General features: G+C 34.7%; 1 protein-coding gene across 4 annotated transcripts in view; it reads left to right on the top strand.

The window, feature by feature from the left end:
• LRRIQ1 (leucine rich repeats and IQ motif containing 1) overlaps positions 1-16219 on the top strand; it is a 208509-nt gene that overhangs the window by 24623 nt on the left and 167667 nt on the right. For all 4 annotated transcript variants that reach the window (XM_078449636.2, XM_078449634.2, XM_078449635.2 and 1 more), the window contains exons 9-10: positions 5182-5334; positions 7576-7726. In XM_078449636.2, coding sequence (XP_078305762.2) covers positions 5182-5334; positions 7576-7726 — 304 coding nt within the window. The remainder of the gene's footprint in view (positions 1-5181; positions 5335-7575; positions 7727-16219) is intronic.

Consider the following 16219-nt stretch of genomic DNA (forward strand, 5'->3'; position numbering starts at 1 on the left):
GAGTGCAAGTTGGCGGGGGGGGGGGGGGGGGTGGACAGAGAGAGAGAGGGAGACAGAATCCAAAGCAGGTTCCAGGCTCTGAGCTGGCAGCACAGAGCCTGACGTGGGGCTTGAACTCATGAACTGTGAGATCATGATCTGAGCTGAAGTCTGACGCTTAGCCAACTGAGTCACCCAAGTGCCCCTAGTGTAAGCTTTCTGAATTTATAACATTAGCTACTAATTTTTACTTTGGGTAATTTTCTTTATGTATATGTTTGAGCTAGGCCTGAGTGACAGATTCATGCTCACTGTGTACTTGTTTCTAATGTAAACTGAAGTTAGAAAAACAATGGTGCTCTTTTCTTTCATTCTGGGTCTTTGCTCTGTTCAACAAGAAGAGCACTGAGGAGGTTAAGATGTGTGAACCTGTCTGCTTGGTGTTTCTTCTCCTATCCACTCTGTTTCTTTTGTGAAACTCTTGTCAATGTGTGTAAAGTGAGGATTAACCCTCTTATTTCTTAGAGCAAATCCTTGCAAACTGTACTGTGTATACAGATCACCTGGAAATTTTAAAATGCTGATTCTGATTCATTGGGTCTAGTGGCTAGTCTCAATGCTCTGCATTTTTTTCAGTGCCCTTGGATGATGCTGTTGGTGCTGGTCCATGGATTAATTTGAGTAGAAATGTTGTAAAGGACACTGTAACCCTCTAACCACTACTCACGCAACTATTTCAAACATTTAATTTTTCTTTGAAGCATCAAGTATGCAGCATAAAGTTGAAAGATATTTATGAATGTGTCTACAAATGCAGCAGTGTTATAAACTACCATCTTGTAATGACTCTGGTAGATGGTTTATCTTGGTGTCATTATTCACTACTACTACTGACCCGTGACTCCCTTACTTTGATTTTCTAATCTCTTAGCTCCACGTCTTTGTCCTTATCTTGATCAGTTGCTGCCATCTTTGGAAGGCCCTTCTGGAGGAGACCTTTAGAAGAGAAAATTTTACTCTTCTAGAATTTCACCCAATGATGAATTCATTCTGCTTATATTAATCTCTCACTTTCAGCCTTTGGCTCATGAAATCGGGTCTGCCTCTTTTCTATACTGCTTTACATATGGCCAGGCAAATAGTGGTTTTCATTGCTCGACTGTTGGATGAATGAGTGGGAGGAGGGATAAGTAGATGAATAAATAATTCCAACTGAATGTTGACTTTATTCTCCATATTACTACTAGCTTCACAACTTAGATAGAAGGTATTAATGAAAAAAGAAATTAACAGAAAATTTATTTAAGTAAAATTTAATAAAGTACTAACAAGCCCTATATCAAGTAAGATCAGGGTCCTAATTCTATATCTTCCATTTACTGGCTGTGTCACCTTGGGCAAGGTGCTTGATTTTTCTGAGCCTCAGTTTTATCTTCTATAAACTGGGAAGAGCAATATCTATTGGATAGGATTGTTGAGTTTTGAAACAATATATATGAAGATTATAGCCTAGGACTCCTAGTATATATAATAGTTATTGTCAAACTTGGATCTCAAGCAAAGATTATTGATAACTAATATACATTTTTTCTAGTTAATTCATTTTTATTTTATTTTTGGTATTTTGTTACTAACGATAACTTGCTTCAAGTTACCGTAAATAACCGTAAAAAAGGTACTAAACTTAAGGCTTTTCTTATATGTCTTTATAACATGGCATGAAGGATAGCATCTCAGCTGTTGATTAACTTCTAGATCAGAAACTTTCACATCCTTATACAAGGCAAATTGTAATAAACTGGTGTTGTAATGGTACATGCACTACTAAAAGTTAGATTCTGTTTCATTTAAGCCAGTAATTACTCAGATTCAGTCTCTTTGCAGCTGATTTTTCAAATGATATTATTTAAAGAGATTTAAAATTGTGTCACTGAACAGATGTTCTGCCAAAAGCAAAACCAAGAGTCATGACTTTCATTATTTTTGTAATTACAGTTTACATAGATGACTGACACTCCTTATGTTGAACTCGAGAATAATTGAGAGTGAAATCTCTAAAATTATACAGCTATTTTAGGTCATTTTATGTACCATGATCTGTCAAGGATTTAGGGACCTATAGATGATTATTAAGTAGAAAACTGATTTGTTATCTTGTATTAAAATATAATGAATGGGTCAAAGGTTCTATAGGTAGAACAGTTTTTTCAAGTTATAAGAGTTTGAAAATATTAGTATCTGAAATATCTTCATATTACTCACTATTAAGGAAAGAAACTGTGAATGCTATTAGTACATTTTAGTTTTGCCGCAGGGCAATTTATTCCTTCATTTATTTCAGAAGCATTTAGTGAACATCCACTATGCTTCAGTTGCTCTTTTTCAGGCTGACCATGAAGTGGTGAATGCCTATGAGTATTAATTTTATATTGACCTTAATATTTGGGGCATAAAGCAGTTTTATTAGATTATTGCCATGCATAGATCAATACATGATTAATATAAAAATTTATTTTGATCTCATGTTTGGCAAAACCTAGGGTAGAATAGATAATAAATTGCTACATCATAAGAAAATTTTAAAATCTTCAATAAAAGGGAGGAGGAAATATTATTGAAATGCCTCATATTCGAAAGTGGATACCATTAACAAGGACACTGGAGCAGTTGTCACTTCTTTACTGTAATTAAATTAAACTAGAGAAATGACCACATCATAAAAACTAGAACCTTATTGTTTACATAGGTGATTGTAAGCAGCGTATTATGAAGTCAAGCAAGGTAATATACATTAGAAGGTAGAGAAGCATTTGTTACTATAAATCTGCAGTTGTGGAGTTTTCAGGGTTTTTTTTTTTTTTAAATATTTATTATTGAGAGAGATAGAGCGTGAGCGGGGGAGGGGCAGAGAGAGAGGGAGACACAGAATCTGAAGCAGGCTCCAGGCTCTGAGCTGTCAGCACAGAGCCTTACGAGGGACTTGCACCTACAAACTGCGAGATCATGCCCTAAGCCAAAGTCAGACACTTAACTGACTGAGCCACTCAGGTGCCCCAGGAGTTTTCAGTTTTTAAGTGCTTAGTTCTAAATAGTGTTTTCACTTTTTAGTATAGAGCTAGCTTCCCAATTACAGAATTTATAGGTTCTCTTGTGGACAAATTAAATGGGTAATATACTGTGGCTTTCTTGACACAAATGGATGAATATTTTTCTTTCTGAGATACCATAAAATAGAAATTTGTTTCAAAAGTTATTTTAGATTATAATAACTGAAAAATTCCTGAAATAATTATACTAAAAACTTATTTCACCTGAAATTTAAAAAATATTATTACTTTTGCTATTTAAAGTAAGGAGTGGGCTTAATTCCTTCCTTATACCTCCAGGACCATATGGTCTTCCATTCACTTATATAAACATGTAAATTTAAAACTTTCAGTTTAATTTAATGCATAGGAAATATTCCATATGAAGAGGAGTTACTGTACTTAGGAGTTTTGTACTTTTTCTAGCTTTTTCTGAAGCAATAGTGCTTTGAATTTCAATAGAACATTTTTTGAATCTCTGTTTTCAGTATGATATATACTAGACTCTTCTTATGAAGCTAATAATATTAAAATTTCTTTTCAGTACATGAGAAACCTGGCCTCAGGTAGGATTTTTGATATGAAATGTGTGAAAGTATTCTTACTATACAATGATTTAGCATATATAGTTATTTCAGTGCATGGACTCAATTATACTGAAGAACCAACATATTATATTTATTGTTCTGCCATTTTACTTATGTGAGAGTTCTTGAGTTTAATAAGTAGAGTGCTTTTCAGCAATCCAAAAATATTCCTGTTATCTGACATATTCTTGTGGAACTTTAAGTGTAGTCCTTAATATACATACCACAAAGTTGAGCACATTCTTTGATATTGAATTTTCTTCAGTTAAAAAGACTAAAACCAAAAAGATAGAAAAGTTGTTTAAGAAAAAAAGCTTTGTGAAGTATTGAGTCCACAGTAATATCTCAGTAATAAGAAATTTCATAAATGTATGATCTCCAAAGTATTTGGAAATACAGGAAAAAATATACCATTCATGATTTGTTGTATCACAGATTCTATATGCTTTGAGTATATTAGTAAGGAATGATTCATACCATTATAATTCAGAGGACTTGTAAAATGAAATTATTTTTATTACATGGTTTACTTATTGCATGGTTCTATTTTTTTTAAAGTTTTTTTTTAAAAATTTTTTTTAACGTTTATTTATTTTTGAGACAGAGACAGAGCATGAACAGGGGAGGGGCAGAGAGAGAGGGAGAAACAGAATCTGAAACAGACTCCAGGCTCTGAGCGGTCAGCACAGAGCCTGATGCTGGGCTCGAACTCACGGACCGTGAGATCATGACCTGAGCTGAAGTCAGCCGCTTAACCGACTGAGCCACCCAGGCGCCCCTGCATGGTTCTATTTATTTCAGGTTCTATAATTTCTCAAATTTTCTTTGTTTTTGGAAGATAACTGAGCTATTCTAGTTGAAGCATGGAGGGTTGGGTACAAAATCTATCCCCTGACATTTTGTGGCTCCTATTACTATCCAGGTATCCCTAGGATACAGATTTTAAACATTTATGTAGTATAGTCCTCAAAATAGTGCCAAAATAATTCACACAGAAAGTGAATTTGGTGAAAAATCAGGGAGTGAGCTAATAAACGATTATATTATTGCTTCTATGCATGTTGCTTTTTTTGTATTTGAATTGGTCATGGATGATGCATTATTTGTCCTTTCTATGTGAGGAAAAAAAAAAGAGGCCAGATAATTTAATTGAAATTGAGTTGTTAGTAAGTCAATTTTCAATATATAGCCTTAGTGTTTTAGATGAATTATTTTAATTTTTTTATTAAAAAAATTTTTAACGTTTATTTATTATTGAGAGACAGAGTGCAACTGGGGGAGATGTAGAGAGAGGGACACAGAATCCAAAGCAGGATTCTATCAATTCTGACTGTCAGCAAAGAGCTCTATGCGGGGCTCGAACGCATGAACCATGAGATCATGACCGGAGCCAAAGTTGGATGCTTAACTGACTGAGCCACCCAGGCGCCTCTTAGATGAATTTTTAAAACAATTTTGCAAGGCTAATATAGTTTATATTCATTATTTTTAGATAATATTATGCACTCCAATTTTCTTGCATTCTCTAGGTTACAACAGTTACATTTCAAGATTTGCCAGGTTGTAGTCTTTCCACACTGGCAGAGTGTCCAAATCTTCAATTTCTGTCTCTTCGACGCTGTGGATTAACTTCTTTGCACAGCCTGAGTAACTGCAAAAAGCTGAAGCACATTGATGCACAGGTATGTCCTCCGTTCTCCTCATTATTTATCCTATAATAAAATATAAAATGGACTTATGCTTACATGTTAGAAATGATAATTTTAAATAAATGTTTTCTATAATAACCTATAACTCAGGGTCTAAGGAGATCAAGGGCCAAAATTTGTGAGAACCATTGAGGAAAGATGATTGATTAGGAAGTATGACCTGGAATCACTTATCTCTATTTGCAGATGTTTTTGTTACTTTTTGCTGCATAACAAATGACATTACTTAGTAAATTAAAACAACAACCATTTTATTTGCTCTTGGTTCTGTGGGCTGTGAATTGAGGCCTGGGTTTTCTGGGCATTTCTTCTGCTTCATGTTTTGTTGACTGAGTCTCTTATGTAATTTGAAGCTGGGGCTGGAATGTCCAAAAGGCCTTTTCTTATATATCTGATGCCTTGGGAGGTTGGAATTTCAATCTTTCTTTCTCTCCTCTCTCTCTCTCCCTCCCTCTCACTCTGTGTGTGTGTGTGTGTGTGTGTGTGTGTGTGTGTGTATGTGTCTGTCTGTCTCTTCCATTTTGAGCTTCTTTACAGAATCGCCCAGTCCCACCAGAAAGACAAATCTCCAATATTCAAATGCTTATCAAGCATCTGCTGTCATCCTGCTCACCAAGTCTGAATTTGTGTGAGAGGGGACTGGATCAATGTGTCAATACTGGGTTGGTGAAATTTATTGGGGCCTACCAAAGTTACCCATTGGCTCCTAAAGAGTCACATCCTTCCCACATGCAAAATACACTCATGTGCCAGAAACCCCCAAATCTCATCACCTTGTGGCATCAGACTTACACTTGAAGCACAGAATTTTCTCATCTAACTCAGACCCAAGTGGAGATAACATGCTCTGATAGAGTTCTTTCAAGTCCGAGATCTGTGAGATATAAAATGAGAAGTTATCTTCTCTCACTGTTCCCTCCCCCGTAACACCCTCACAGACCGTGGTGAGATAGGGCTTGATTAGTTACAATAGTCATTCCCATTCAAAATGAAAGAAAGCAAGAAGCCCATAGCAGTGCCTGTTCCATAGCTGAACACATATCATTTCCTTAATGAGGACTCAGTTCTCCATAAAAATAGTTTTCTATGACTCTGGGTTTTGCCCCCTGGAACAGACTGAAGTATTCTTCAGAATTCTGAAGAAGATTTGAGAAGTATTCTTAAGGCATACTTCTTTTTCCAGAAGGAGTGCTGTTTGCACCTGAGAATTTTTCTCAGCCTGTTTTTTTCCCATAGAGGATGGGGGCAGGTGTTGTTGCTTGAGGCTTCTTTTCATTTGACTTATTCTTTTCAGTTCACACAGGCAGTGTTTCCACCAATCTGATTTTCTTTTAAAACTTTCTGGATTTCTTATGCTTCTTAAGTTCACTCCATTAGACAAAGGCTTTATGCTCATAAATATTTTGAGGGGGGATGCTATGAGACTACTCCCTTAAGATTATTAAAAGCCCATTTATCCTTCTGTGGTCTTAAAAAATAGAATTGTTGGGGCACCTGGGTGGCTCAGTGGTTAAGCGTCTGACTTCGGCTCAGGTCATGATCTCACAGTTTGTGGTTCGAGCCCCACGTCAGGCTTATTACTGTCAGCATGGAGCCCGCTTTGGATCCTCTGTTATCCTCTCTCTCTCTCTGTCCCTCCTCTTCTCCCTCTTGTGCTCTCTCTTGCAAAAAAAAAAAAAAAAAAAAAAAAAAAAAAAAAAGAATTGCTGTTACATCCTAGACACATGATCTTGACACTGCACCAGTATTATGTATTGCAGAGATATGTATGTGTAATAAAAATATAAACATACACATGAGATAACATACCTAATTCACAATATTGCTGTTCTTTGGAGAGGAAGGGGGCAAAAGGGACTGAGGAAGGGAAGTGGGGAGATTTCAACTTGTTTCAGTCTTTAAAATGATAGTTTTAAAGGAACTATGACCAAGTGTTCACTTTTGTTCATTTAGATTGCTTGAAATATTTTGTTACATGATCATCTGTATTCTGTATTTTGAAAGATTATTAATAAGTACAAAATTAGTTAATAATTTATTAGATTACTTACTATTTTCATCTAGATACCATAACATTCTACATATTTGTCTTAAAGTCAGAGATTTGGATGTATGCTTGGAGATCACATCTCACTCTTCCTCTTTTTGTAAGCCTTAAATGTTTCATTAATAAGCCATTGAAATAAAACTAATTACATTTGTTCTTTGTTTTAGGAAAACCATATTGAGTCTATCAATTGTGAAAATTTGGAAAATCTCTGTGTTGTTCTTCTTAATAAAAATCAACTGACTTCTTTTCATGGTTTGGATGGCTGCACTAATATCCAAAATCTTGAACTTTCACATAATAAAATCACTCGAATTGGTAAGAGCAAGGGAATTTGAATATATTGACATTTATTTCTCATTATTACATTTTGTTTCATTTATTCCTTTTCAAGAACAGGCCTCCATCACTAATTTGCTTATTTTATTTGTGCCATACTTATCTAATCTTTTATCCAGGTGCATGAAGGAAGTAAAATTATTTTTAAAATCTATAAAGGGAATATGCTCCCACCACTGGTAAATGGCTAGTTATTAGTAGCTCCTTAAATTACTATATTCACTGACCTGTTCCTGTTTTTATAACCAGTAGTGATCTGAGCTATACTACAGAATCTAATGCCCTGGCTTTGTTCCATCATATGTTTATGGATCCTATGCTTTCTGCACTTAGCAACTGTCATAACTGTTCCCTAAAAATCCCTGTCATCACTCCTTTCCTTGCCTACATACCCTACTTGTACTAACCTTTCCTTTTTTAGATAAGGCTATCACCACATGAAAGAAAGAATTCATCAGTTTGCATCACCCTAATCTTTTCCATCCTTCCATCTGTATATCTGTATCCCTTTTTATCTATGTCTGTTTCTACCCTCATGCTTTATAATCCATATAATTCAGCAATGAAAATGTCTTTTCTTGTTTAAGGCCAGTCCTTATATTTTCTAAGACTGTCAGTTTCCTTTGATACTTTATTCTATCATTTATCACCTGTCTTATGTCAAACACTTCCTTTTGCCATTCACTTCTACCATTGCCTCATTGCTCTTACCCTTGACTGTCAAGTTTTGTGAAAGTGTTCTGTTTGTGCTTTCACTTTTTACTATCCAACTTCCCTCCTCTTCCTACTGAAATTCAACTTCAGCTTACTTCTAGACTGTTAACAGTGGGATCACTCTAAAATAAAAATCTCATTATACTTCTTAGTGCCTGGCTTAAAATTCTCTGTTCGGTTTTCACTTGTGAAATTCTCAAGGGCCTTGATAGGGGCTTAAATAATGGTTAATGTATAATCAAGATTGCCAAAAAGGCAGGAACTTGATAAAAATTTTACTCTGGGGCACCTGGGTGGCTCAGTTGGTTAAGCATCCCAATCGTGGCTTCAGCACAGGTCATGATCTCCTGGTTTGTGAGTTTGAGTCCCACGTCGAGCTCTGCACTGTCAGTGTAGAGCCTGCTTGGGATTCTCTCTCTCCTTCTTTCTCTGACCCACTTGCTCACTCTCTTTTTCAAAATAAATACATAAACAAGTTAAAAAAAAACTTTTTTACACTGGAATAATACTAATAGCTTAAATTTTTGGACCCCCAAAAAGTAGTCCTTTCCACCTTCTCCTTACTATAATCATTAGGAAATGTGATCTGGACTGAAATTTCAGCGAGTGGGATGGGAGTAGATGGGGTAATGGAAGAAAGCTCACTTTCCCATTTGATTCTATTTTATTTTTGATATGTGAAACAGACTACATTACTCAAATTACATTAAAAAAAGGCATACTCAAAGAGATCATTCTTTTTTCCCTGTCTTTTCACCCTGTTGTCATATCTACTTTTTATATAGATATTTTGTATATATGCACGTATAACATGTATATATGTATACAATGTATGTATATCACTTATGTGTATATATGTATATGTAAATATACATTTACAACATATATCTAAGAGATACATGTATACATGCTAATCCTTTCACAAAAGAGAATATTTGGGGTGCCTGGGTGGCTCAGTTGGTTGAGTGTCCGATTCTTGATTTCAGCTCAGGTCATTATCCCACAGTTCTTGAGTTCTAGCCCCATATAGGATTCTGCGCTGACAGTGTGGAGACAGCTTGGGACTCTCTCTCTCTCCCTCTCTCTTTGCCCCTCCCCAGCTCTCACTTATGTGCACACACACACACTCTCTCTCAAAATAAATAAACAAAACTTAAAAAAGTAAAAAACAAAAACAAAAATATAGAATATTTTAAGTACTGTCCATTATGTTGATTTTTTTCACTTAACAGCATGTTATGGAGTTCATAGCATTCTTTTTTCATAGTTTCATAGTATTCAGTTCTGTGGATGGATAAGGTTTTATTCCACTGGTTCCTGGTTCAGGGACATTGGGTGGTTTCTAATCTTACACATTTGCCATAATACCTAATTGGATACCTATATCATTTCATACTTTATCAGTTATATCTTTAGGTTAATGTTCTGCAATATATATTGCTGATGCAAAGGACATCTGTAATTTAGGAAGATAGTGTCAGGAACATTCTATGGGTTTAATTCAATTATTTTTATTCTTTTTCACTCTTGTTAACATAAATGTTTTTTTTAAAGAAAGTTTATTTATTTGAGAGAGACAGAGACAGTGCAAGTGGGAGAGGAGCAGAGAAAGAGAAAGAGTAAGAGAGACAGGGAATCCCAGACAGGCTCCACACTGCCAGCACAAAGCTGGACACAGGGCTCGAACTCACAAAACTGTGAGATCATAACCTGAGCCGGAACCCACAGTCAGATGCTTAACCAACCCAGCCACTCAGACAGCCCAGCGTAAATACTTGAAGTCTATACATTCTCCTGTGAGCACTGTTTAGTCCGTAACCTCTGTGTTTTCATCAGTTCTACAATTTTATGACATATTTTGCCTTTTACCTAAGATTTAAAATTTCTATATGGTAAGACCATTTTGTGTTGTTGCTGTTACTCTTTTTAGTTTTATTGTATTATAGTGAGAGACTTATCTTTGTGCCGCTTCTGCTTTTTGTAACTTACTGTGATTTTCTAATGTGTGGTCAATTTTCAGGAATGTTTCATGTGTACTTAAAAAGGAGGTCATTGTTTTTAGTTGGAGTATGGAGTTTACATTTTTATCTTTATGACCTACTTTCGTGATCATTTGTTGGAGATCTTCTATGTCTACTTGACCCATCATAGACTGAAGGAGTTGAGCTAGTATAAATATATTTGTTATTATTCAGTCTATTTACTTTTGTATATTCTTTGGTTTCTGTTTTATGAGTGTTGCTTTATGCTGTTTCACTGATATTCTTAACTGTGTTATCTTTATTGTGAATTTTAGCCTTGAAGTTTATAAATTCCCTTCTTTCTCTCTTTAATGCTTTGAGACTAAACTTTACCTTGTCTAACAACATTTTATTTTTGTTTGTATTTGCCTACTTGGCCATAAAACCCAAAACAAAACAAAACAAAACAAAACAAAACAAAACAAAACAAAACATCTCGAAGCACTTTGTTTTAGGTATGTACTTATGTACAGCATAGATTTGGTTTCTATTTTTGGATCCAATTTTAAATTTATAGCACATGGCCATTTGCATTAGTAATTCATCGTAGACACTTGGTGTTAGCACTGTCATCACACTCAGGATGATGCTATCTCTTTCTGGGAGGAGGCCTTGTTGACAATACATGGGTTCTCCCACCACTGGAGCATTTCCATTTCTTACTTATCTATTCAGTTTCCATAGGATTCCCTCTGTACCAGTGTGGAGTAGGGTGGATTGTATTGGTTGTGGATGCTTATTACCCCACTTAGAAAAAAATCAGCTTGTAATTTCATCTCCCATTTATACTGGAAGCATAGGTTGGGGTATGTTTATTTAATTGTTGCTCATTATGGATTTCTGAAGGAGATACAGGGAGAGTTGGATCTAGGCAGTCACCATCATCTTCCTTTTTTTTTTTTTTAATATGGGAAAAATATAGTTGTTTTCAAAAAGCAAGCTTTTGCAGACATTTCAAGGCACACTTTTGAAAATATAATGCATAATATTCTTTAATGTGTTTATTTGCCTATGTGTCCGTGCTGCCTGCTTTGGGACTACTCATATTTTCTCCCATATGGAAATAGTGATACCTTTGATACAATTTTTATTTTAAAATTTTAGTTTACAAGACAGAAATAATTTTGTTGTTGCTGGAATGAAGGCAAGTGCATTGATAATATATGTCGCTATATTGGCACACACTGAAGCAAGCTTAACAAAAAAAAAAAAGGGCTGTTTGTGAGAGAGATGCTTTAACTCCCATTCACTTCATTTTCATTGCCAGCAGGGCTGTATGGGATTTCTTGTAACCAGTGGATTTCCTGGGATAGGATATCTGCGTGATTTATGTGGAAACTGCCATGGTATTAATTGATGTACTTGAGGTATCTTTATGTAGTACAGAGCAAACAAGGTAAAAGACATCTTTGCTGTCTGTTGGGCACAATGAAAACACTGTATTTATTGAGTGTGAGGAGAGTATACATGAAAAAGTAGATTTTTCTGAAGACCAGTTGGAGTCTGTTTTTCATCTTTAGGAACTGCTTACAGAGATTCTGGTTGAGCTGAGGGAAAAGCATAGATTTTTGTCTTTCAATGATGTATTGATGCTAAGAACCCTTATGAAGGAGCACAAAGGTAGATTTGTGTTTATAAGTTAATAGGTTACTATTCCATGCTATAATATTTCTTAAGGAGGTGAAATAAAATTGGAAGACATACCATGTATTCTACATCTGCAGTTTCAAGGATAATTTGTTCCTAATTTTTACTAAGCTGTAGTTGTTGCAGTAAATATGTAAGGTTAGCTCTAATTACTCCTTTTATTAGAAAACTTTAATGCACATTTTTATCTGACTTCCATTGCTTTTAAGTGAATGAGAATAGAAACTGTCAATCTGCTTAAGGCAATTCATTTGAAATTATTCATTGAAATAAATGTTTTCCGTTCTAATTAAACTAATTACAGAAATAGAAACACAATGTAAAATATACTTTTTAAAAGTAGCAACTTAAAATGTAATTCTATAAATTCAAAGTTACAAAGTTAATAATATATTTTTGTTATTGCCATTAATGCTTAAACATATTGTGTGCCATGAGTAATTTAAAAAGGACCGTATAACATTTTTATGTTATTTTCTATAATTGGTTCTATTTTGGTAGCAAGGTTTTAAAAAATATTTATTTACTTTTGAGAGAGAGAGAACAAGTGGGGAAGGGCAGAGAGAGAGGGAACTATAATCAAAGGAGGCTGGTGGCTCCAAGCTGTCAGCATAGAGCTGCTTGTGGGGCTCGAGCTCAGGAACTGTGAGATCATGACCTGAGCCAAAGTTGGACCGTTTACTTACTGAGCTACCTAGGAACTCCAGCCAGTTTTTGATTATAGAATATTTTAACTTGATCTGGAATTATTTTTGCATATTTTGAATGTGTATAATAATTGTTTAAATTTTTTAAGCTCACTTTAGTTGGTGATTATAAATATGGATTTATTTTGAACAAACAAGAGATTTTATTATAGTTTTTATTAGTCTAAAATATTTTATGTTTGAGGTCCCTGGGTGGCTCAGTCGATTACGCATCTGACTTAAGCTCTGGTCATAATCTCATGGTTTGTGGGTTGGAGCCCTGCATTGGGCTCTGTGCTAACAGTTCAGAGCCTGGAGCCTGCTTTGGATTCTGTGTCTCCCTGTCTCCCTCTCTCTTTCTGCCCCTCCCCTGCTTGTGCACACTCTCTAGCTCTCAAAAATAAATAAATAAACTTTAAAAAAAGAAAATTTTTTTTTTCCTGGAAACTTTTTATTTTCCTGTATTACTTTTTTTTTAACTGAATTTAATTTGGGTGATTTGCAGTTTAAATTTTAACATTTGTTACTATCTAATTATTCTATTTCATGCTTTCATTTGCCTGAAATTTCCCATAAGTAAATTTTAAGTAAAATTGATAAAACATTTTGTTTTCCAGAAGTAATGTGGAAAAACTTTCCTTGAAAGGATGTTGAATATCTGTGGGAAATTTTTCATATTTTGAGTTAGTATTTCTGACTTAATTTTTTAGTGAATAGCCAATAACAAATGAAAAATCAGTGATTTATAATTTATAATGTAGTTTTCTTTGTTTCTTCTATTTTTATGTTGAATTTTATTGACTTTCTAAGGGAAACATTCTGAAACTAAATTAATTTGAAACAATTCATGCTGTATGACAAAATTGTTTTACACATTTTATGTGTAAAAAATATAATTTAATATGATAAATGTAGTAATAGATACCTTTTTTAACCACCATATATTTATGTGCTTTATACATTTAACTCATTTGCTTTTCACATAAGTGCTATGAGTTAGTTACTATTAAATGTTCCTTTCCCCCCACCTCAGGTAATAATTGGGGCACAGAGAGGTCAAGTAAATTATCTAAGATCACACAGCTAGTATAAATATAGAAGTAGGATTTGAAAACTCAGCAGTGTATCCCTAGTATCTGATTTTTTAATTGCCTCATTCTACTTCCTCTCTAATAAATATGCATTTAACGTTTAAGATTATTAGTATTTTTTGGACGATATTAAAACTATGATGAAAAAGTAATGATATTAAGGTTCTTCGATTAATAAATTCATCAGCGAGCAAACTTACTGAGGACCTATGATGTGTGAGCACATTGCCAGGCACTGGAACACAGTAGTGGAAGATTGGCGAGGCTGCAGCAATAAGGAAAACAAATGAGTGTCCTGACTCTCACCAAGATTATCTAATGATATATACATAGAGAGAGAGAGAGAGAGAGAGAGAGACAAATGGGAATAAATTGCTATCTTTCATTTATTATTAATTAAAAATGCAAATAAGTATGATGTTAATGTATAAAAGCAAATAATAATTTTTGTCTCCTCATTTCATGACGTTTCTATCTTTGCTATTTGAAGGAAACCTTAATCTGGAAAAAGTGTTTCTTTAATGCGAGCAATTAATTTGTTAGTTTATATATTTCAGGTAACACATTCCTAGAAGATGTCACTGTAAGTAGACAGAAGTACTAGGAGAGTTTCTTCCCCCTGATGCTTTGTTTTCTGATAATACTGCTTTCTGGAAAAATGACACTAGCGTTATAAGTATGAAAGATATTGAAATAATGCAACATTTTTACGTAAGCTTGATTACTGTCTTGGCTCCTGGAGGAAATGTGCCTGGCTTAATTCTTGCCCATGTTGTCTTTGGACAACAAGTGTTGTCTTTGGAACATTTGAAAAAAATAATGAAGTAAAATAAAATAAACCCTTGACATTTGCTTGTAGAAATGGATTTTACTATTATATATTTAGTGAATTTTTTTATAGTCCACTAGATGGTGCTAGCTTACCCTTCAGTTTTGAAATGCAACAATGCCTAGTACAAAGCTGAAAGGGATTTTACAGATCTGCCAGTTTAGGCTTCTTAAGTTTCCACATGAAAAAACAGACCCACATAATTTGCATGTAAGTCCTAGCAGAGGTGAGGCTAGCATCCAAGTTTTCTGACTCCTGATTTAGCATTCCTGTTCTCACACAACATGTATGATCCTGAAGGAGTTGTGCATTGAAATTAAAAATCTTAGGTGCCATTCAGCATATTTGTATGTAACTATCAAACATAGCAATCACTGAGCAGCTAAAGAAGGTAGACCTTTCCCAAACACTTATTTAGTGAAAACCTCCAGTGTAATTTAACATCTTTAGTTTGCTGTTCCTTACAGGAGAGGTTTATTCCTCCCAAGTGGCAGGAATGTTTTATTAGACCATTGGCTCATTTCTGTGGGAGAAATTCTTTGAAATAGATATTTGTAGCAAGTATGGCCAAATGCTAATTTTGCCATGGGCAAAGGCCTTTTGAGGGATAAACACATTTGACCTCAGTTCTATTTTGTGGGACCTAGGAAACTTTTAAAGAGTTAATAAAGATTACATTGAAGCAGTGGACTCAAGAGTATTTAAGTGACACTTTATATTTGTTATATTTACATCATGTGTAAGAAGCTCTTGAATAGTTTTGTGGCTACTGTTTTGTATTGTTTGGGATGGGGAGTGAAATAGAAACGTTGACTGGAAAAGAATCATTTTCTTTGGTATGTTGAGGAAGTAATGATATCCTAAGGTAAGGCTTGCTGCACGCCCCTTTTGTTCAGTTATCCTTCAGTTGATAGAAAAGAAGTTGTAAGAATAAAGGAGGAAGAATGGCAAGTTATTGTGACTTACGTCCTGTCTAGATTCCCCGTTTTGAGCCAAATGCGTTGCCTGAGTCAAATTACTGATTAATCAATTGTATATAGACTTTTAAAAAGTGTGTGTTAATATCCAATTTCTTCATGGGTTAGCTCAAACATTTCTCTTTGAAGCCTTATTGTTCACCACAGTTATAGTTTTTTTTTTTAAATCATTTTTATTGAGGATTATTGTTAGGAAGCCATAATAGTACCTCATATGTGAAAGTGTGCAAACTACTTTATGATACTGTTTTTAATCCTCCCAAGAACGTGAAATCACCCTCGCTCCACAAATAAAATAATAAAAACTCAGAGAAGTTAAGTAACTTGCTTATATAAATGTGGCTAGTTTTGGAATAGGCCTGAAATTCATGGAGTGCCTACGTCAGAGCGTATTCGGTTTTTATTACGCAGTAGTGCCTGTAATCCGCATGCACTGATCATGTCAGCATCGCCATAGAGAAAAAGTTATATATGTGACTCCCATGATGATTGTGCATTGTGGCTCTT

Source organism: Panthera onca, chromosome B4 (assembly GCF_046562875.1).
Source record: "Panthera onca isolate mPanOnc1 chromosome B4, mPanOnc1 haplotype 2, whole genome shotgun sequence".
NCBI classification, from domain to species: Eukaryota; Metazoa; Chordata; class Mammalia; order Carnivora; family Felidae; genus Panthera; species Panthera onca.